The sequence below is a fragment of the Metopolophium dirhodum genome, chromosome 6 (assembly GCF_019925205.1).
Source record: "Metopolophium dirhodum isolate CAU chromosome 6, ASM1992520v1, whole genome shotgun sequence".
Classification (NCBI taxonomy): domain Eukaryota; kingdom Metazoa; phylum Arthropoda; class Insecta; order Hemiptera; family Aphididae; genus Metopolophium; species Metopolophium dirhodum.
In genome coordinates this window covers 18,083,054-18,107,864 of record NC_083565.1, presented here as the reverse complement: position 1 = coordinate 18,107,864, position 24,811 = coordinate 18,083,054, and the positions used below count along the sequence as shown (strand labels likewise).

Sequence of the window (24,811 nt, the reverse complement as noted above, 5' to 3'; positions counted from 1 at the left end):
TTTTGATCCACACGTGTGTAATATATTCCAAATATATTAAAGTCACGATTGAAATTTAAACATAGGCAGTTTAAACTATTATATAATATTATATTACTTAATATTATATAATATTATGTGTGTGTCTAACATTAAATTGTTAGTCATAACTAATAGTTATTTCACAAGTCAACATGTGTTTTGTAGTTGTCAAATAAGATTCTACGATTGTATTTGCTTATTTATATGATACAGAATAAAGTTTTGTTTTATGATTATTCAATATGCATGATTTTTTATTGTATCAACTTTTTTAAGAACAGTAAACAAAAAAAAAACTCTACATTTATATGCAGTAGGTATCTACTTATTAAACTCGTTGAGAACAGAAATTTAAACATAGAATGTGGATACCTATTAGTAATAAACCCTCAACATTTATTTTATTTTACCGAAACTCGTGGAATATAATTTAACTAGGTAGATACTAATACAATGTCAACACTAGCTGTAAATAATTCAAAACCAACTTTAATAAAATTTTGATCGTTCTGTGTAAATAATGTTTTACATTACATAAAACTTTGAATTGTGATTGATGTAATTTAAATGAAATTATTTATAACACGTTTTACTTTTTAGTATGTAACTATAAAATGGGCACGATGTGCATGATTCCAGAGCTAACATAGTTTTTAATATCACAATTTACATTAATATACACCAAATAGTTAATAGTGAAATCTCAAGTCACAGTCAAGGCATTTAACGCTGACAAGTGACAACAAAATAAGATTAACTCCAAATAGAAAAATGCAAATTAGTGTAAAAAATTACATTAGCAGACAATTTTAATAAAAGTAAGTTCATTCAAAATTAATAAATCTATTAAATCTGGATAAAACGTCTCTAGGTACCATAATAAAATTAATTTAGCAAATGTATATCATATCAACATTTAACCAAAACCATAACAACACATAAAAACCAATAAATAAATTAATAAATAGGTATTCGAAAACCATAATCGGTCAACTACATCCATAACGAGGAAATAAGTCATTACTCGACCCAATTAATGGTATTTGAGTTGAACATCAAATTTTAATTTAAATACAGTAGAACCTCGATTATCCGAACTAATTGGGACCGCACCTAGTTCGGATACGCAAAAGTTCGGATATTGGAAATATAAAATAAAAAATGTTTATAATATTATGTATTAATTATTTATTATTTTTATAATTAAATATTTATTATTATTATAAATATTTTATTAGAATTGCATTACATATTACATTACATTATCAGAAATGCATTAAATTATTAGAAATACATTAGGTACATACATACATTATTAGAAATAAATAAATACATAATTAAATACATGACATTTATTATATTTTTTCGACATAATTATCAATACCTGCCGGATACAAGTTTTCATGTTCGGATAACAGAACGTTCGTATACGCTAATTATAGTTCGGATAATAGAGGGTTCGTATAACGGAGGTTCGGATAATCGAGGTTCTACTGTATTAACTTAATATGTTTGATTTTACATTATTAATTTTATTTTTTGTGAGATGAATACCAACCTATTGTTTAACAAATAATTGATTTTTCTTTATTATAATTATATTCAAATATTAGCACAAAATAAGTATAGATAGGTAAAGAGCCATATAAGTTCAACACTTCAACTAGTAAGTTAATTGCATAAAAATACTTCTGGCTGTGCCATATTATTTACTGTCGATTATTTCAGCAGTGATTGTCGATATTCATTACAGACCATAAAATCGTGTTTAATAATTGGCAAACTTTTTTAATTTAGTTGGTTGTTCCAACTTGTATAATAATCCGTATCTGCAATTATTATTATTTTTTATTACACCTACAAGTATGAACATAACCATTTATTGTGGCTTGGCGTGGCGCGTTGGCTGCTACCAGTCGCGGAATGCGACTGGGAGTAAGTAACGGCCACAGCTACTAGCTCCCGGATGGGTGACCACCCGGGTTCATAGTAGTTAAAAACCTTGCCACACATACACGTGTTTGCTACCTACCGTAACAACCGTTAAAAAAAAAAAAAAAAAACAATCGTAAAACCAACCTACCTTACCAACCTTACCCCTACCACAGTTCATAACCCCTACAACAGCTAATGGCTATAGTCGCCGGGCTCAAGTTCAATAAAAAAAAAAAAAAAAATAACCATTTATTATACGACGCCATGACGGTGGTTGTTCAACTTAGAATTAACCTTAAATCGTAATACATTTATACATAATATCATTATATCTTTTTAAGGGGCTCCAGCGTATCATGTTTTGAGGAGTAATATTTAGGCAATAAACATGACATGAACTTTTGGGCTGTGTCTATGTGTGAGTAGTAAATTAACATTAGTGTGTGTTTCCGAGAATCGCTGTATTGCCGCGTCGGGAAACCGGATGCAATTCGCGCACGCTGCACATGTCAATATTTCGCGAAAAATGAAATATAAGTCGTATGCCAAATAAATGTGCTGCGATCCGCTTAATAGATCTTTTTATTGTTAAATAATAAATTATTTTATAAGAACAATTTTGCTTAAAATATTTATAAAAATAAATTGAAATAAAGATAAACTTTTACAGTAAAATCATCTCAATTTTAGATGTTATTATTTTTATATGGGGGTCTAAATGAGATTTAAAATAGCACTTTTTTTGGTTCATCTACACTTCTATACATAAAAATTAAAGTTCTATAAACGTTTCTATTGTAGCTTTGTTTTTATCAAGGTGTACATGTACAGATTGACTTTAATATTGTTATCACTTATCAGCAATACTAACAACCTATCTATTTAGTGTACTACATCGACTACCATCAATAATAGTGGAATAAACATTACCATAACCGACAACTGGTTATTTCCTGTTTAAATCATTAACCTTGATTAAATGTATTGACTCCTCTGATTCAGAGATAACCTTATAAGCTGGATCAAATGTTTCTAGTGGTGTCACAATCAGCGGTCCTCCGTGAGAATGAATTTCCGAATTATATCTACAAACATCTATAAAATCTTCTGACTTTTTGAAATACGGTAATACATCTTCATAGTCCCATCCATGACAACCATACTTATTTTTCCAAAGCCTAAAATCTTCTACAGTACCACGCAAGTATACCATTCCATTTATTGAAGACGATCCACCTAGCGCAAGACCTCTAGATATAATACACCGCTCTTGTTCCATTCCTTTAAAAAGAAAAGGATTTTTTTCTGACGAAAATGCCCAATCATATTTTGTCCTTATATGTTGTTTCCGTAAAAGAGGATTTTCAGTTGATTCCGGTGGATCACCTCCAGCTTCTAATAGTAAGACATTCCATTCAGGTATTTCACTTAAACGAGCAGCTACAGTTGAACCAGAACTTCCGCCTCCCATTAGGTACTATAAAATCGAATGTTACTTTCGTAGAGTCTTTGCATAACTTAGGTGCGTAATCGAATGGATAAATAAGTGCATAATATCCATTTAGTACCTAAATAAATTAAATTACTTTTTAGCTTAAAAAATATCATATTATAACTTAGTTATTAAAAATTAATTAAACTAAATGTTTAACTATACACGGTATAATTAAATTTTATTATTTTTTAAAATCTTTAGTTGTTCTACGTTTACTTCTCTCTCTCTATGATCTAACCCATATTATACAAAATAGAACCTACTTATGTAATGTAATGTTAATTTATTGGTATATTTTCACAGTTTTCATTACATTTTGTTTAATTTAATTTAAAGACTTCCCTGCTCACTGAGTGGAAAAAATGTAACTCAGATTCTTCACCACCAATCAACTCATTTGCAACAGCTCTTGCATCCCCACAAGGTCTAACATCTAGGAATTCACCCTGAAAAACAGCCTTCGACCTCAACAATTTTAATTTCTGTCACAAATTGACATATAGGGAGGAGTGGAGGACATCGAACACCGCCCAACTATACTAGAACACGGATCTAACACAATTACCTGCAGGATTCAATTTAACCTGAAAAGAGTGGAAAACATTATACAGAATTCTAATAGGCCATGGAAGATGTGGATAAATGGAGATCACTTCCGACCCCAAACAGTTAGGTTAGGTGTATTATGGTTATGATACACAAACAATTTCTCATATAGTACCTAAAAGACTGTCCTATGAGAAAATATTATGGCTGCTGGAACGACTTTATGAATGCAACCACGAATTCCATAATATGGATACGAGACCAGCTTGATCTGAATTAAAAAAATTATTATTATGCTAATCTTTTTTATTCCTATTATTAATCATCATTAATGTTATTGTGTATTTTGTAGTTATCATTGTTATTGCCTACTTATTGTTTATCACACATTGTTTCTAAATGTCTGTATACTATATTGCATGTATTTATAGTTTATAATAATTAATTATGCCTTAGCAATAAATAAATCTAATTTAAAATGTAAATTTGTCAACGACAACAAACCTTTGAGTGTATATTAAATGATTTATAGTAGACAATTGATTCAATTTTAAGCTCTGTATGTGGTTTCTGATTGCAAATTTGAAATTGAGTTTGGAATTATACATATATACATTTTCTTTTCCAAAGTCACATATGTACATTGTACAAACATGATATAAATATCAATTTTTAAAATAGGTAACTAATATTAAGAGGATGTCACACCCGCATATAATGTCTACGTCTTACAAAATATGTACAACATAGAAAAAACTGCTTTGCGTGGGACAACTTTTCTCGCACCATATTTTTTGTAGAACAACCTAATTTTTACAACACGTAAAGAAGAACTTTATCTGTGCAACAGCGCGCTTTTTTTTAATAGCACTAATTTTTTATAAGCAAGTGAAAAAAAGAAACCAAATGTTTAGAAGCTAATAACTTTTATTGTATTTATGTTATCTAAAATATGGGCAGGCTGTTGCATAGATGATTTTCCACCCTATAGGTTCAGAAATTTTGGAGCCACTACTACAAATACAGAAAGATAAAAGTTGTCCCGCGCAAAACAGTTTTTGCTATGTTGTACATTAATTGTAAGACGGAGACAACGCATGAGGATGTGATATCCTCTTAAACTGATAATGAAACATTGAAACACAAACACCGTTATCCAGAATATGATAATTTTATGTTATAGCATAACCATGTCATTCTACCGATTAAAAGTTATACATTTATAATTTTCAAGCAAATGAGAATCTAGGAGGCTTGGCTCGTATTTTTATTACATACAAATTATAGATAGCCAGATAGGTAACAGTTTTCACGTTGATCATGTACCTACTACCTAGTAATAATTATCACAGTAGCCAGTAGGTGCCTACTTGGTTATTATGAAATATGATAATTGATAGGTACGTTGACGATCAACTGTCTATAGATATATCTATATTCTATATGAATAAAAATTAAATGATGTTCGTTGGTAATCGCTTCACTTAAGAACAGTTTGACTGATTTGGCTAATTTTTTTTAATTTTCAGAATAATGATACCGATTAAAAATGTTTGCTGGGTCATAAAACTTTTAAATCTAATGCAAGGTAACTCATTAGTTGTTAAAGTGGCAGCTCAAAAATACACACAATTATTCGTGTGTACTTGAAACTTTTTAAGTATATTGTTATATTTTGTGTACATGATTACATTTTTAAATGCAACGTTCTCGGAAATAAATTACTTTAATTGCAATAACCTCATCAAATATACTTAGTAATATAGCCTGATCTCCATAGCTTAGAATCTTTTTCCTATACAATGATTTTATATCAATTTCGAAATATTTTCATACAAACGCTTTTAACGTGAGTTATAAAATAATAATTTATAGTGATGGTTGCCAGTAAAAGAACAGTTTGCTATAAGTAAATATACACTTTTATACAATTTATGAAAATACCTATTTCTTATAAGTACAAAAAAATATTAACTAATATAGATATAGGTACATACCATATACAACATAATATACAACATAATGACTGCTTATCATTTTAACATACATTATAAAAATATAAAAAAAAAAATTAAAATTATTTATGTTACACAAATTCAATAAATAAACTATTATCACATACCTAAGTTATATTCTCCAAAAACTTTTTTAGATTATGAGCGGAGTCATGAATGTATAGATTTATTTTATAATGATGTGTGTTAAAATAATATTGTTTTTACGATTGAAATATTAATGAAATACCTGTCATATTAACATATTATTATTAAAAAATTTATCATTACTTACTCGTTAGTATTACTCATTAGTTAGTACAACTCGTGACATGACAACATGTGTTAAAAAATTACCAAATAGGAGTTTATGATTGTAATGATTATTTACGATTCTATTTTTCTATATACGTCACAAAGTGGTTTAAGTATTGAATATTTTGTATTGTTATTTTAAAAGTTTTTTAAAACCCCCTTACATCATTATTTAATGCATGTTTTATATCAGTATAAAAATGCATCACATAATATAATAAAACAAACCTAGTAAAGGTGATAGATTTTGAACTTAATTAAGGTAAATAATATAATTTTTTTATAATAAAAATAATTTAAAAACTTTAAAATTTAATTATTTGAAGTACAAAATGCATATTTTAAATATTTGCAGTTATTTTAGGTTAATATAACATTTTAAACTATGAACTTTACTATCAACAAGCTTTTATTTTAAACTAATTTAAATAATTGAATAAGCAATAAGAATCGTATAAAAATTGGTATATAATTTTCTTTCAAATAATGATGCTATATTTAAAACAACATTTATAGACAATAGAACAAAAATAAATCAACAACTTCTTATATAAAATAAACAAATTATAGTTATTTCTATTATGTAGTAGATTAAATTACAATTATTGTTAATTCTAAAATGTATGTTTTATTCATCAAAGTTTTCCATAACATTCTTTTATTATATCACTTCCTTTTTCACCAATCATTATTGTAGCTGCGTTAGTGTTTACAGAAACAATTTTCGGCATAATTGAACTATCCATCAACCGCAAGCCAATTATACCTTTCACTCGTAATTTAGTATCAACAACAGAATAACAATCATCTTCTGAACCCATTCTACAGCCACCAACGACATGATAAAAAGGAGCTGCTAAGTTCTGAATGATACAAATCCAATACTCTCGAGTGTCCCAAATACAATCGGCACAATTTGATAATTTCAACTCCTCCAATACAAGCCCAGCATCAATCATACTTTGAGTTTTAGATAATTTGACAACAAATTCAATACCCTTTAATAGGGTTTCTATTTCTTCGTCATATGATAAATAATTTAAAACAATTTTTGGATCGTCTGACGGATTTACTGATTTTAACGTAACTCGACCTGTACTTAATGGTTGTAACATAACTGGTGTGATAACTATAAGGTCACTTAACAAGTTTAACTCGTCATATAAATCTGTTACTTCTTTAGCATATCCAAACATGTTTGTAAATACATTAATTTTATTTGGAAAAAGGTTTGTTGAGTTGAACGGAATTCTGAATTTTAAAATTTGTACATCAGGATACTCTAAATCGTCATTTGATTTAAAAAATGTCATAAGCTTACTAAGGCCAAGTGATGATATATTTTTTGAATAAAAACTCATCTCTTTTTGCAAAAAATCTTTACTCTCATTTATTATGTCCTCAGTTGGTCTACATTTTCGATCTGAAAATACTAATGCTGGAAGTGACATATGATCCTGTATGTTAAAACCTACCGGTAGGTCTTTGATGGTTGTAATACCGTGATAATTTAAATGTTCTTTTGGTCCAATTCCAGAGAGCATAAGAAGCTGTGGACTTTTTATAGGTCCAGCACATATTACCACTTCTTTTGTACAAAAAACTGATTTAATTTCTTCTGATGAACATTTGAAGTTCACTCCCACTGCCACACCATTTTCAATTAAAATTCTAGTCACAATTGTATTTTTCGCTACAAAAAGATTAGGACGATTACTTGCTGGTATTAAAAATGCTTTTAGTGTACTACATCGACGGCCATTACGAGTGGTTGAATCAAAATTACCATATCCAACAACAGGTTCTTTTCTGTTTAAATCACTAACCTTAATTAAATGTATTGACTTCTCTGATTCAGCGATAACCTTATAAGCTGGATCGAATGTTTCTAATGGAGTTACAGTGAGAGGTCCTCCTCGTGAATGAATTTCTGAATTATATCTACAAATATCTACAAAATCTTCTGACTTTTTAAAATACGGTAAAACATCTTCATAGTCCCATCCATGACAACCATACTTATTTTTCCATAGTCTAAAATCCTGTACAGTACCACGCAAGTATATCATTGCATTAATTGAAGATGATCCACCCAACATACAACCCCTAGATATAATACACCTTTCTTGTTCCATTCCTTTAAACAGTAAAGGGTGTTTTTCCGACAAAAATGACCAGTCACATTTTGTCCTTAGATTTTGGTTCCATAAAAGAGGATTTTCAGTTGATTCCGGTGGATCACCTCCAGCTTCTAATAGTAAAACTTTCCAATCGGGTATTTCACTTAAACGAGCAGCCACAGTTGCACCAGCACTTCCTCCTCCAACCACTATAAAATCGAATGTTACTTTCGTAGAGTCTTTGCATAACGTAGGTGCGTAATCGAATGGATAAATAAGTGCATGATATCCATTTAGTACCTATATAAATTAAATTACTTTTTAACTTGACAAATAGTATATTATGGTATTTGTTATATTAAACACAAATTAAATTAAAAATATTTAAATTTATATTTATTCATTTATCTTACAATACGTTTTATATTAGTGTGATATAAATCGTTTCGTTAATTTGAAATATTTAATGTTTATATTTATTTACCAAATTTATCAAGAATTGAAATCACTGATTTTTTTAAAATTAAAGTTTGTATATATTAAATATTTGAATCAATCAAGCAATTATCAGAGTTTTCTAGAAAAATTAAAATAGATTCATACCTAAATATATAATAGTATTTCAAATTGTCGATATAATTAATAAGACATAGGTACCTCCTATTATACTTAAGTAATATAATAATAACAAATAGTTATTTGTAAAACAACAGTTTACTTTTTCTAAATAAACTTTTACGTAATGAATAGACACATACCATATAGAACAGAGTGACTGCAATCTTTTTAACATTCATGATACAAATTTAAAAAAAAAATTTATTTAAATCGTATACAATTGAGAATTTAAAACTGTTCTTATATAATATAAGATATATTTTTCAAAAACTTATTTTTAATTTGAATATAATATATCGTTATCCAAAACGTGCATCGAAAAAATTGAGGTTTTAACATCGTTTGGCCTATTATATAATATTATTAAATTAATATAACCTATATGTAAGTTTCTATTATTTAATCAATATTCATTACTAATGGTTATTTCACATGTGGACTTTTGTTTAAAAGCTGTCAAATAAAATGTCATGTTTGTATTTGTGATTTACGTATTACGATACAGAATAATGTTTAGTAACTCTAAACAAAAAAAGAGGGGAGTAGGTAACAGCTATGCTATACAGTAGGAGTCAAGTGTACATCGTCATTGAATAGGATACTGTAATAGATGTGTTACATTTGAATTCAATGATATAATACCATTGTATACGAAAAACGATTCTGAGCGGATACAGTTTGTCATCAGCCTATTTTCATACAAATAAATTGAAATAATAATATATTTTTATTAATAATTATTTATTTTAGTAATTTGTTTTACAATCTATAGTTATCTATATATATATATATATATATAACTAAATAGAGTGTCCTGAGTGATTCATAACATCACAGAGGCGAACCTATTAGAGCTATCGATTTGAAATATTGAGCGTAGATTAATATTAAAATTTCACCGTGAACTAAAAAGGGATTTAGAATAATTCTGATTTTGAGGGATTAAAATAGGCAAAAACAAAATTCTACGTATAAATTGTGTACCTATAGGTATATAATACGCATTTACGCAGAATCATTTTTTTTTATGTTTTTAAGTAATCTAAGAGTAAAATCACCAATAACAAGTTTTTTGAGGGTATGACTTCGATTTATCTATATTTTGTTTTAAAATAATAATTTAAGCATCATTTAAATTTACAAATTTTTTTTTTTTGTAAATCGAACAACAAGATCTTTGTTCTTTTTTGTAAGATTTTTGAATATTGCACGGACATATGGACTAGCCGATGCTAAAACCACTTTGTGTCCAAATATTATAGTATCATCATGTGTTTCTAGTTTAATATCTAACTTTATCTCTAGAAAAAAAAATATGTCACTAATATTTTACGTAAACATCAGTGTGTTCATAGAACAATAGTTATAATTATTATTTTAGATTCTGAGCCGAGCGATGACTGTATTGTTTTTAAAATTATGTGTGCGTGTTTTTTAATTCCCTTTTCTGCCTGTTCTTACATTTTGGTGCAGAAAAAATGTCACCACACCGGTAAACATATTAATATACTTTCACGTGGCCAAAACCTTCAATATATTATTTTATTGAAATTTTGTACGTAACAAAAAAATGTTATTGTTAAAATTGCTATTGTTAGTTAATGTTCTTAATGGGTCCCATTCAGTGGGTCCCACGCTCCTTGCACGTGAACATAATCATGTTCAGGGGGGGGCATTATGATGTGGGGGGGGTATGTGATGGCGAATGGGTGGTGATACAGATGATGATGGTCACTGATGGTCATCTACATCGTTCTCACGGCTGGTCCTGCGGGGCGAAGTTTGGCCACGATGGCTGCGAGAGCGACGATGTCAGTTGGCGACGAGAGGCTAGTGCGCGATGTGGGCCGGCGACGACGCTGACCAAAGCTCGGAGCGAGCGGCGAAGACTATAATATCGGCCGACGGGATCAGACCGTTTGGCGGAAAGAGGAGAGAATCGGCGGACATCACCGAAACGCGCCGCTGTCCTGATACTCTCCGTGGTTTTTTTCCGGCACCGCCGTGTCTGCCACAGCCATGAACTAAGATAAACTAAGATTTATCGTTTCGTTTCCTCGAGCCCGGCGCTGCTGACGTCCGAGTTCCTGGCCACCCTGTAATTATAGTCATCCGTCACTCACCCGTGAGCTCTATGGTCTTCGTCGCCGCCGTCACGAGTCGTCTTCGTGCAGCACTGCAGCAGTAGTCACTGGTACCGTCGGGGCGGTGTCGATATCCACGCCGGTACCGCTAGCCTCCGTCGTCGTGTTGTCGCTCTCAAGCCGAAGCAGCCGGGCGCCCGCCGCGCCGCTAGAGGATCTCGCGTGTCACCGAACAGCGAACGGTGTACGACCGCGTGATGGCGGCCGTCAACGACCAACGTGCGGTGTCGAAAACTTTCTTCGTCGACGGACCAGGAGGTACCGAAAAAACAAGATTTGAACAGAAAACATTACAACGTTTTGAATTAATAAATAATGTCATATTGTATATTTGCATATTCTGTGGTAATAATGTAATAATGTAATAACGTAATAATGTATTAATGTAATAACAATGTAATAATGTAATAACGTAATAATGTATTAATGTAATAACAATGTAATAATGTAATAACGTAATAATATATTAATGTAATAACAATGTAATAATGTAATAAAAATGTAATAATGTAATACGCCATTCGTGTCGTAGATCCACATTCTGTAGATATACATTCGGTTTTTTTTTCAACCAGTGAAAAAATCTCACGAGAAACATTTGTATTGAATTTTCATGTTTTTGACCAAAGAACAAAAATTGTTATCAACAGGGTACATAGAAAAAAACCAAAACCTCTGCGATATCACGCCAAGAGTTATGATAAAAAACATTTTAAGACCCCTTATAATAATATTATAATAGGTAATAATATGTGTTATTAATAAAAATAAAATATTTTTATAACTGGTTTCATTGAACGAGTATAGACCAAAATATCTTATATTATATTATATGAAAATTGGATATCAACTATTAATTTTGACGTAAGACAGTTATATAGGGTTGCATAAACAATTTGTTAAATTTAATGGTTCGCTTTCAATATAAATGGTTTGCTAGCTTTCCTTGGTTAGTGTATATTCTGATATACCAAGACAATGGAAGCGTTTTGTATATTTTGTGTAGCATTTCAACAAATTATGCTGGAATGAATACCTAACCAAACATCAATAAATAAGAGCTACTTAATAACACCCGAAGAAAGAATTGATGAACTGCAAAAAAAAAAGATGTTTAATTACCTTTTTTAAGCGAAACATCTTATGGCGCGGTACGGTAGTGAGACCAACTAATGGCGTGGCGACGCACCGTTCGTGGCTAGTCAATCCACCTCAGCTCAGCGATCTCCTCTTACCCACTCACACTGCTTCACATGTGTCTATTTATATACAGTGTTGTTTCGAGCGAAGCGTTGACATTTTACATGTAAACTGCTAGTTTTTTTTTCTATTCTATTAAAATATGAGTGACAATTAGAACCCATATTGTTTGGCAAGGGCGGGAGCCAGGATGTGAGCTATTTCGCGGGCGGCGTGTGATCTTTTGTCACGCCTCTGCGTTCATCGATCACGGCAAAGGTAAATCCAGGGATCTATGCGACAACCAGACTATTCCACGAAAACAATTTCATGAAAGAAATTATTTGGTCTTATGTATTTTAAGCGTCATGTATAGAGGTTATAATATGAATATAATATATCAAATAAGGTGTAACCAAAAGTTTATATTTTGTAAAGACCGTGGTATAGATTTCAATATAAATAATAACTAAAACAAGAATAAAAATATATAACTACTATAATCAATATAGTGATTACTATTGGTCACGGCAAAGGTAATGCACTATGCTGCAGGCGTGATCTATGCAACAACCAGATTATTCTACGAAAGAAAAATGTTTATTGTTTACGCGTCACGCAAGGAGTTTATAAGATGTAACCAAAAGATTTTTGTAAGGACCGTGGTATAGATTTCAGTCTCCGGTTGTGTAGGGGATACGCGTAATATGTGTGCCAAGCACTTTTGGGGATTTCCATTTTACCGCCTGGTTTAATATGTCTTTGTATATTTTTTTTTTAAGTTGTATTTAATATTTATGAGGAATCTTGTATTCAATTTTAGCAAAGTGATAGTAAAGTGACGCACGACGGGGGAGAGGAATCTACCGAACGGTATGACAGTCGGTGCAATGCCGGAATACTCTGACTATTACACTATTGACCGATATAAATACCGTCCGATTGGCGTTCGGGTGTGGAAGTTTCTACCTGAAATGCGCAAGTTTACCCGGGTGGGTCTTGCTACAGATCAGGTAAAAGACTGGTGCTTGGTCGTCGGTCGTGCGGCCTTTTATATGCGGTCTATCGGTGATTTTTTCAGCCGGTCTCGTGTTCTGTGACGGACTGGTGAGTTACCGGTGCCGTGTTCTATGACAGAAACCCGAAACCGCAAAAGTGCAATCGACGATAGACGCATAGATATTAATATATAATTAAGAACAGGGCGTACTAATAGTAATAATTATAATAATAACAATACGATGATAAGCGTGAGGTGGACGGGAGGGCAGTAGTGTGCGTTATCTTCGCGACTGTGTGTGAACAATCAGTATAACTAAAAAACAAAATTTTAATAAATAGTTATCGTACTCATATAATAATTAGGTATATGTTAAAAAATCTAGATACTTTCAGATTTACACTAACAACCTAAATCCCGTTGCCATGTACATGAATGTTTGAAAAATCTACAATTCGTATCTGCGTGTCACATAGTTACCACTTGTCAATAATATTCATTTCTTGAGTTCATTACGAATTATTTTTCGTATATCCGTATAATCTTCTCCGTTAATTATTTGGTCCATATAATATTATCCGATAAATATGTCATATAGATGTGTATCTATACCTAACACTGCCGTGATGAGTGAAAATTCCTCAGTAAAAGCAACAGAGATTGGGTGGCGGTCCACGCCAAATCTGAAGTTCAACCTCACCAGCGACTTACCAGGACCGGAATCGTCAAAAAATTGTGATTCCAAGAGTTTGCTGGACGGCAGGTTCTGGGTGTCTACGCCGAATATCCCCGTCGGCGGTCCGTCCATATTTAGCTGGAGAGGAAACTGCAGAGATTGGGTGGCGATCAACGCCAAATCTGAAGTTCAACCTCACCAGCGACTTACTCGGACCGGAATCGTCAAAACATTGTGATTCCAAGAGTTTGCTGGACGGCAGGCTCTGTGTTTCAACGCCGAATATCTCTGCACGTCCGTATTTAGCTGGCGAGACAGCTGTCGAGATTGGGTGGCGATCAACGCCAAACCTAAAGTTTTCGCAGGTCACCAGCGACGTACGGAGACCGGAAAGTCCGAGACACAGACGTCCACGTCGTTCATTTTGGCGGCAGAAGAAGAAATTTGTCAGGCGGTTATTTTGTTGCTGTGGTCCTATTGACATGATAGACTAGTAACGTCGTATATTATAGAGTTTAAACGGTTCTTAAACGTCCCCTCCCCTCCCACCGTTATTTCACTTCCATGTTCGCTGGTACTATTGTGTCCGGCCAGGATTCTGAAACCGTTTATCGTGTCCTCCATTGTCGTTTGTACCCAGTAAGTATATGTTTACATCACGTATTTCATGCACTGTATGTCTGTACCATCGTCGGCTCTTCGCCACCTGTTGTGTGCCGTTTCGCGGTCTTAAATCTTATAGCTGTTTCCGCTACCTCATTTTTTTCCCTTCAACAATATTAGCTAAAGTTAGTGTGGTCTAGTTGTAAATATTAGTAAACCCTAACTAATGGTAATGCTTATGTAAAATTTTTATAAACTGTATTATTGTACCTATAAATAACAAATTATAAATGATGCTGTAAATTACATGAATAAACGTTTTTGTTATTTGTTATATATTTGGTTTTTATTTGATAATATTATCAATAAATGTGTCGACACGTTTGTGTAAAATGTATTTATGTAGCTTGCGGAAATTGTGTGTACACCTTATGATAGTTCTAAAACACGAGACTGATAAATAATTATTTTGTTTTGTAAAATTATTATACAAATGTGAATTTTATTTTATACTTTAAATATGATGTATGTTTTAATATTTGTTAAAATCGGTTTTTCCTTGTACAGTTACATAATTCTTAAAATAGATTAGATGTGCGCGATACAGCTGTGCGTATGAGAAGGCGATATACGGGGCCACACGGGTCATTCCAAATAATATGGTATTATATCTAATAGAAGTTGCGACAAAACGTCTAGCAATTATAGGCGTGCGGGTACAAGGGGAATGCTAATGTGAGTGGGGTTTACTATCTAAGCTATGAGACAAGTCTCGCCGTTCGTAATTACCCCAGTTTTCAATATTATCGACGTCGCTGTCGCATTGTCACTATATTGTGTGTCGTATCTATACGTGTATCTTAATATTTATTGTTTTATATTGTAATTTGGCCTCATGGGCCATGGCTGATGATTTAGTTAATGCCATTTTGAACGAAGAAATTACTAACCACTCCATACGAAAAAAATGTGTACATTTGTTATTATATTAAATTATCATTTTAAGGAAGTTGTAACGTTTTTAATTTTTTTAATACAATATTTCAGTTTGTTTTAAGTTTTTGAACATTATTATTTTATTTCTTAACGTATAGATAAAATAAAAAGGGGTCGGAGAGCCAAGGCGTGTTAGTGCCATTTTTTTTTAGTGTCTCCCCAACCAAAAACCTCACGCCTCCCTACTGTACATTAGGTATTATAAGATACGAAATATAATAAAGTAGTTATACGTACCCTTTAAACCAGGGGTCGGCAACCTTTTTAACCATGCGGGCCATATTTTTTTAAGGGCCGCATTAATAAAAAAAATTGTACAGATGATAAAATACTAATAATTTATTAATCGACGATATATACATTATATATGATTAGATTACGACCTAGATTACGTTCTCCCTCATACGTAATCTCACTCTAATAGTCATGATTCGATTTTATTTATTACAATTTAAGATATAAAATTAAAATTTTAAACATCATGAAATACATTTAGAGGGCCACAGAAAAAAGTTCCGAGGGCCGCATGCTGGTGCCTGCTTTAAACTAATGAAATAAAATCACTAATCAACATTAAATAATATCAGAACGCATATACGCGTATCCGGATTACGGATTTCGAATTTCGTGAATCCGGATTTTCCCAACACTAATACCTACCCATAATATGTACATCTTTTTATATCCTATTTTTACCATTTTTACAATTTATTCTTACCCTCTACTTTTCGTATTTTTATTCTACTATACATATCATAGAGAGTCATAACTCAAGTCTGTTAAAATAGGAAGAAAAATGTTAGTATATTACGGTACTCGCCAAAAACTATAAGAGACCCAACTACAGTGTAATGTCTAAAATAATTCAGGACCCAACTATAGTGTAGTAGCTGAAAAAAACCTGGACCCAACGGATGTAGTAGGTGTTTAAAACAATCCCGGACCCAACTCGGATATAGCCAAAAATGTAATGAGTACAAGGTTCCTAATATGTAGTTATAATAGCAGTTAAGAAATAATTAAGATCCATGGGCACGATTATTTTCTAAGTACTTACCTATTTAAAGTTTGAATTTTTCAAAATTTATCAAATTGAAAATTTACAAATTACTTAGTTTCTAAAATGTTCAACTTTTATAGCTAAGGATTGAAAATGTAAAACAAGGATTTTCATAAATAGTTCATAAGCTGTAACCAAAAAATATATAAAATATATTACTTTAATCACAATAATATCATCAAATATACTTAGTAATAACTAATATTATAGGCGGACAGACCGTCTTCGCTCAGAATCGTCTTTTAGATTCTGAGTGAAACGATGAATGTATTGATTTTACAATGATGTGTGTTTTTTTTTTTTTATTTTTTTTTTTTTATTTTTTTATTTTTGTGTCTGTGTACACGATAAGTAGTCGAAATAATGCTTCGATTTTCGACTTCAGTATCTTGTTCGATGGGAAAGTGAATATCGTTGGTGCATTGGGGAGGTCAAAATTTTAATTTCCCAGTAGTTTTCAAAAGCGATGTGAAAAACAAAAGAAAAATTAAGGAAAAACGGGAATTTTTACGCAAAATCGATTTTTAACAAAATCGATTTTGGTTATTGGTGTAACTCTAAAACAAATGACCGTAGATGCATGAAATTTTCACTGGTTGTTTATATTTGCATTTTCTATACACAATACAATTTTGAAAATAATTTGACTTTTTTTGAACTATTTACGGACATTGTCAGTTTTCAGTTTTTTTAAATTTTTTTTCTATAAATATCAATAAAATTTTATTTGTTGGGTAAAAAAGCTTGAAAATTTAATAGAAGGCTCCTAGGTTATTGTTTCAAAGGCAGATGAAAAAAATTAAAAATCCTTAGTCACAGTTTTTTTTTATACACGTTTAAAGTTCAAATCTTGAAAAAATACGGAAAAATCACGAAAATTTGCAAATTATTTTGAGTTAGAAATTCATAAAAAATTTTCTTTTTAAATCTAAGATTTTAAAATCTAATACAAGATTCCTCATAAGTTTGTCTAACTTTATCAAAAAAAAAATTTCTACAAGAAAGTCAAATTAAATTTTTATGAGCGTTTTAAATTCATATTTTTACAACATTAGATATTCACTCGATTTCTCATGTACCGATTTCCTTATTTTCTTGTAATTCAAAAACGAATAACTGTAGATACATGAAAATTTCACTGAATGTTTATATTAGCATTTCCTATACACCATACAATTTTGAAAATATTTTGACACTTTTTGAGCTGTTTACGGGCATTTTCAGTTTTCAATTTTTTTAGTTTTTTTTTCTATAAATATCAATAAAGTTTTATCTGTTGGGCCAAAAAGTGTAAAAATTTAATACAAGACTCCTGATATATTTTTACAATAGCAGTTGAAAAATATTGAAAATACATAGGCACAGTTTTTTTTTATAAGCATTTAAAGATCAAATTTGGACAGAATTTATCAAATTTATAATTTAATAATTATTTTGTAGTTAAAAATTTATAAAATGTTCAACTTTTATAGCTAAGGATTGAAAATTGAAAACAAGGCTCCACGTAAATAGGTTATTTATAAATTACTTTATTCACAATAATATCATCAAATATACTTGGTAATATCATAGGCTGACTGACCGTTTTCGCTCAGAATCGTTTTTCTTATACAATGATATTATATCATTGAATTCAAATTTAACACCATCCATTACAGTGACCCACTTGTAACCTACTGTACAGCAGAGCGACATCCACTTATCCACCTTTCGTAGGTATACAATGATTTTATATCATTGAATTCAAATTTAACACCATCCATTACAGTGATCCACTTGTAACCTACTTAACTATAATAATGACTATTGTACAACAGAGCGACTGAATAGGTTTGGCATACCGCATACCCTTAGGACTTAGGTCGTAGGACTTGCCGTTTTAATATATTTTATATTATTATATGTGATTCCCCGCGAATTTTGAATAAAACAGTGTTGCAAACTTAATTTGCCCAAAAGACACAGCACTGGCGCGTCGTTGTTCGCATGCAGCTACCGTGGTGGTGCCGCCAAGGTGAAACATAGTCGGCTTGAGTACACTAATCAGCTGCGGCAAGTTTCCCGCCAATTTTTTGTTTACCTACAAAGCAGTTGTAAATCCACTGGTGTTCCACTCTACCACAGCCAATCAACGTGCGTGTTTCATCCGTTATCTGCCTCTAGTTTATCCAACTTCCGACTTCCCAAATCCCGAGTTCCGACACTGCGAGTGGCAACACGTTTGCCGCCGATTTTCTGCCGCGATTCACAAGTCGATACTCGCTACAAATAACGTTACAATTATTGTTGTCAGTCTTTTTTAAATCGAACAGTCAATAGTAATATTACAAATTTTACAAACTTACAGCTGACACTCTAAATCATGGCTAAAGCTGGCTTCAGGGACTACGTAGCCGATAAAGGTAAAAAATATCTTTTTGTTTTCTATTTTTTTAAATAATTTTGTTTACCTACTCCTGCGTGTGAAATACGTAATATTCTCCGTCTTATTTGCAGTGAAACTCGCGGAATTCCTGCAAAACTACAAGACGTTGGACGCGAATAACCAGAATCATCCAAAGTATGCTGTACAATTGGCCAAACTCGCACATCGTGAACAGGTAAGTGAACTGATTTGCGTTGCCACATTATGTGTCATAATGCTCTTGTTTATTTTGCAGGTGTCTTTGCACATCGAACTTGACGATTTAGACCACTTTGACAACTCGTTGGCCGATGCTGTGTCTGCCAATTGTCGTCGGTACTCATCCATGATAGCTGATGTTGTGCAAGATCTATTGCCAAGTTACAAAGATCATGAAGTAAGTAAACTAATAACTACTCAATTATAAATTATTTCTTAAAAATTTCTTAACTTATCCATTTCTTTTTATTCAAGCCTGAAAACAAAGATGCTTTGGATGTTTATATTCAACACAGAATATTAGCCCAGCAAAGACAAAGGATGATACAAGCTGATGAGAATGTTGCTCCTACAAATAGATATCCTCCAGAACTAATGCGAAGATTGTAAGATAATGATGACAGTATTATCAAAAATATTATTTTATCTTTTTGTTTTGTTATGTTTTAGTGAAATATACTTTAAAGATCTAAGCACTAAAAAAGAATTACCTATACGTGATGTGAAAGCTAATAACATTGGTAGATTAATATCTGTGCGTGGAATAGTTATGAGAAGTACAGAAGTAAAACCTATGGTCGTAGTTGCTACTTACTCTTGTGATCTGTGTGGTGGGGAAACATATCAACCAGTATGTATTTACATTTTTATTGTAATTTTTCTACTTTAAATATTAATTCTATTACGTTTAATAGGTAAATTCACTGACTTTCAAACCTTTAGAATTCTGTCCAAGTGCAGAATGTTCAGCAAATAAACCAGGTAGTCGCTTGTACTTACAAACTAGAGGATCTAAATTCATAAAATTTCAAGAACTCAAAATTCAAGAACTAGTAAATTAATGCTTATTAAAATATAGATGTAATATTATATAAGTTAAATATATTTTATGGTTTTATTTAGAGTGATCAAGTTCCAATAGGTAATATTCCACGTTCACTAACTGTGTTATGTAGAGGTGAAGCTACACGGCAAGCAGTACCGGGGGACCACATATCAGTAACTGGTATATTTTTACCTTTGATTCGTTCTGGATTCGGACAAATTCATCAAGGTTTATTATCTGATACTTTTCTTGAAGCCCATGTGAGTAACCTAGATTATAATTTTAATAAAACAATTGTAATCTTGTAAAATTTAATATAGTTTTTAATCACTTAAAAGTTAAAAGCAATATTTTGAAATAAATTGTTAATATGAAAAATCCAAAATTATTTTTTTTAAATTATTGGTAGGAAATTTATAAATTATTATATCAGTATATAATTAATTATTATAAATTATCATAATTTCTTAGTTTATATGTTATTTCTTATTATAAACTACTTTTTAGTTTAAATCAATTAACAAATTTATTTGATTTAAAAATTTACTGTATAGGTTAAGTTATTATAAAATTGCATTATTTTGTTTATCTGTATAAGTTTATACCTTGAGTCATATTATATTTTATTAATTTCCTGGTTTTTTTTTATTATTATAAATAGAGACCAGAATTGTATGGATTTTCATATTCATACTGACTGTATGCACAACTATGAGGGTTTGAAACCCCCACGTTTTTTCAAATCAAACTGATTTCATAGACAAAATTTTCTTTTGCATATTGATGCTTATTTGAGGGGTCAAGGCATATTTTTTAAATTAAAACATTTAACTTGTATATTTTAAACACTTAATAAAAATGAGAATTAATATGTTGATCAAAAATAAGTTTTCAATAATCACCTAAATCATTTTGATAATCAAAATATATTATACATATTTTATGTAACTGTATTTATACCACTATGTTACTCAAAGAATAGAAAAGAAATAATAACATGGTTACTTCCACGGTTTATAATGGATCCACTGAACTAAATATAATAAAATAAATAATATATTATTTTTTGATTAAAAGTTTTTATTTATTGTATTACAGAGATAATTTGACAATACAGTTTACTCATATTATGTATTAATACTCTGTGCTTGGATTAAAAAAAAAACAAATTTATAAACTTTTTTTATTGTAGTAAAAATGTGTAATGCATATTATATTGCATATTTTGAATTTTTTTTGTGAATATAGGAACATACTTTGGTAAATTTATCATGCATATTTAGCACCTTTTTGTAAATATAATTCGGTCTCTGATTATAAAGAATAAATTAAGAATAATTCTTGTATTATTGAAAAATTAGTAGTAAAAATAATACTATCAAAATTCAAAAATGTAATTAAATTAAATTTGTAAATAGGTACAACTATATACACCACCATTGTATTACTCACAACTATGCCATTAATAATTTAAAATATTAAATGTCTAATATTATAGATACAAGTATATTTGTATTTACAATAAAATTTAATATTAATATTGAATGATATTATTTATGTAACAACTATTAACTAAATAACTGTTTTTATTATGGATTTTAGAATGTTGAATGTTTAAATAAACTAAATGAAGAAAAACTTGGAGAAGGTGAACTATCCGAAGAAGAAGTTTTGGAATTGGCTGGTGATGATTTTTATACAAAATTAGCTGCAAGTTTGGCACCAGAAATATATGGCCACGAAGACGTAAAAAAAGCCTTGTTATTACTTTTAGTTGGTGGTGTGGACAGAGCACCTGATGGGATGAAAATTAGAGGTAAAAATTTGTTGTCTTAATAGTATTTATATTTTATCATATATTATGAAATTGGTTATTTTTTCTGATATTGTTTACATGTCCTTGAATTGACATCTTAAAAAATTTTAAGGTAAGATTTCTATATAGGCAATGTTATAGGATTTTTATTTTAATGCGAACAAAATGTACAATTTACAATTTTAAAATACTCATAACTCGCTTTAAAATTAAAGTATAATAAATGCTTATGACACTGTCTAGATCTTACCTTTAAATTTTATAAGAGGTCAATTCATTATAATTTTTTAACTAACGGAGCTAAATGTGATCTGCTATGCGTTAAATGTCTATGTTGCACACTTGTAAGATGGACGAACACATGCGGGTGCCACATGATCTTAAATAATAAATATTTATCTAAACTACTTATTATTTAATTTTTTCTAAATTAACATATAATTTATATTACTTTTACCAAAGTCAATTGAACTATTATTTACCTAGAAGTATTCTCAGCTTAAATTAACATAATATACATAAGTGAAAATTGAGTTTTAAATTTGGAGAGGGGGCCGGGGGGGGGGGCTAAATTATAAAAATCTATCAAATATAAAATATTTTAAATCAAATAAATAAAAATAATTTATAAAATATGTGTGTAATTAGACAGAGCTATAAATTTTAAAAAACATTCACAAATCTTATATTATTTTATTGCTAATTAATTTTGATTCTATTCTTATTAGGAAGCATTAATATTTGTTTGATGGGAGACCCTGGTGTAGCAAAATCTCAATTGCTCTCCTATATTGAACGTCTTGCTCGTCGTAGTCAGTATACTACTGGTCGAGGTTCTTCAGGTGTAGGTCTCACTGCCGCTGTAATGAAGGATCCTTTAACCAACGAAATGGTCCTAGAAGGTGGTGCTCTTGTATTAGCTGACCAAGGTGTATGTTGCATTGATGAATTTGACAAAATGGCAGAATCTGATCGAACTGCTATTCATGAAGTGATGGAACAACAAACCATCTCAATTGCCAAAGTATATTTTTCAAAAAAAACAATTTGTATAATATTTATATCATTAATTTAATTTAATTTTAAATAGGCTGGAATAATGACACGTTTGAATGCTCGTGTGAGTATATTGGCTGCAGCCAATCCTGCTTATGGAAGATATGATCCTAAACGTTCAATTGAAGCCAATATCCAACTTCCAGCAGCTTTGCTTTCTCGTTTTGATTTGTTGTGGTTAATTCAAGACAAACCCAATCGTGAAAATGATCTTAAGTAATATTACTTAAACCCATAGAATTAATAATATTAATAATAATTATTACAAATTATTTAAAGTTAGTAAATTACATTAATAAATTATTTTTTGATTAGGTTGGCTCAACATATAACATATGTTCATAAGCATAGTTGTCAACCGCCATCTGAAGTACAAGCATTAGACATGAGCTTAATGCGTCGTTACATTGATTTGTGTAAGAAGAAGACTCCTACTGTTCCTGTAGAGCTTACAGAATTTCTTGTCGATTCATATGTCGACTTGCGTAAAGATTCACGTAACAATGGCGATACAACATTTACCTCGGCAAGAAATCTTTTAGCTATACTTAGAATATCTACAGCTTTAGCTAAGCTTAGATTATCAGATTTGGTGGAACGTGAGGATGTAGTTGAAGCTATGAGACTTTTAGAAATGTCTAAAATGTCTTTAATGCAGACTGATGAAAAAACTGGAAGGTTTATTAATTAATAACAAATAATTTTACCCTGAAATTTTGATAAAATAACGAATTTGTTTTTAGACCTCAAAGTGTTGTGGACCGTATATTCAACGTAATAAGAGAATTATCTGGAGGACGAACTGTTGTCAAAATGTCTGACATTAGAGAATATTGTACGAGTAAAGGATTCAACACATCACAAGTTGATGATTGTATTGAAGAATATGAAATGCTTAATGTGTGGCAGGTGAATCAAGCTAAAACTACAATTACTTTTATTTAGGTATTTTTCTTATATTTAAATTTTTTATCTCATTTTATGTAAGTATGTAATACAGTTAAAAGATTAAATGACTTTTTGTAATCAATCAATTTGAAAGTTATGTTATGATTTATATTTAATTTTTTTTATTTTAAAAACCAAGTAAAACTTATTTTAGTTTATATATAATTTAAATTTTTATTTTGTATCTTAAAAAAATGTATGTAACTAATAAATCAAATGCAAGACTTGATTTTAACATAAATAGTTATGACTGATGCATTAATAATTGATAATGTTAGACAAACAGGACTTTATTGTGGAATAGTCTTTATTAAGAATTTATGCATACTTAAAATAAACTATATAAATAATAAAGTACATAATTAGATTATTACGATATAACATAATAAGTTGATTCTGAGAGATTCCGTGTAATATTTTACAAGCATTATGAATACATACATAATATTTAACCACGGGAAATGGTTATTTATATTATAAACAAAGACCGGATTTATATGCATTTAAAATGTTAAAATATGCACTTAAAAAGTTCTGAATATGCACTTAAAAATCATAAAACATGCAAAATAATTTTTGATTATTACAGCTTTTTATTTATGGTAAAATTATAAAATCAAAACATTTATGACGAAAATATGCACTTAAATATCACAAAACATGCAAAATAAATTTTTATTACCTATTACAGCTTTTTATTTATGGAAAATTTATAAAATCAAAACATTTATGATGAAAAAAAAATAATAAACTACAATATTATATACAATATATTTTATGAATTTATGATTGTGATAAAAAATATATAATTTATTTGTTATTGGAAAAACAATAAGTAAC

The 24,811-nt window shown here is 30.3% G+C and overlaps 2 protein-coding genes and 1 pseudogene across 3 annotated transcripts; 1 reads left to right on the top strand and 2 right to left on the bottom strand.

The window, feature by feature from the left end:
• Positions 1–1,921: 1,921 nt before the first annotated feature.
• Positions 1,922–6,652, bottom strand: LOC132947434 (glucose dehydrogenase [FAD, quinone]-like; annotated as a pseudogene).
• A 102-nt stretch (positions 6,653–6,754) lies between these two features.
• LOC132947433 (glucose dehydrogenase [FAD, quinone]-like) lies at positions 6,755–9,375 on the bottom strand. 2 transcript variants are annotated; one of them, XM_061017711.1, is made up of 2 exons: positions 9,185–9,375; positions 6,755–8,726 (listed from the first exon to the last, which is right to left on the bottom strand). In XM_061017711.1, exons 1-2 carry the CDS (start codon positions 9,221–9,223, stop codon positions 6,942–6,944), a joined length of 1,824 nt encoding a protein of 607 aa, XP_060873694.1. In that variant the 5' UTR covers positions 9,224–9,375; the 3' UTR covers positions 6,755–6,941. The 2 variants fall into 2 exon arrangements, with proteins under 2 accessions (XP_060873694.1, XP_060873695.1); XM_061017712.1 differs by having other exon boundaries at positions 6,755–8,635.
• Positions 9,376–18,824: 9,449 nt separating this feature from the next.
• On the top strand, positions 18,825–24,341 carry LOC132946492 (DNA replication licensing factor Mcm7). Its single transcript, XM_061016514.1, has 12 exons — positions 18,825–19,104; positions 19,199–19,302; positions 19,363–19,503; positions 19,581–19,711; positions 19,776–19,956; positions 20,021–20,158; positions 20,229–20,411; positions 21,754–21,967; positions 22,696–22,991; positions 23,058–23,239; positions 23,339–23,701; positions 23,767–24,341. Exons 1-12 carry the CDS (start codon positions 19,065–19,067, stop codon positions 23,966–23,968), a joined length of 2,175 nt encoding a protein of 724 aa, XP_060872497.1. The 5' UTR covers positions 18,825–19,064; the 3' UTR covers positions 23,969–24,341.
• The last annotated feature ends 470 nt before the right edge of the window (positions 24,342–24,811 follow it).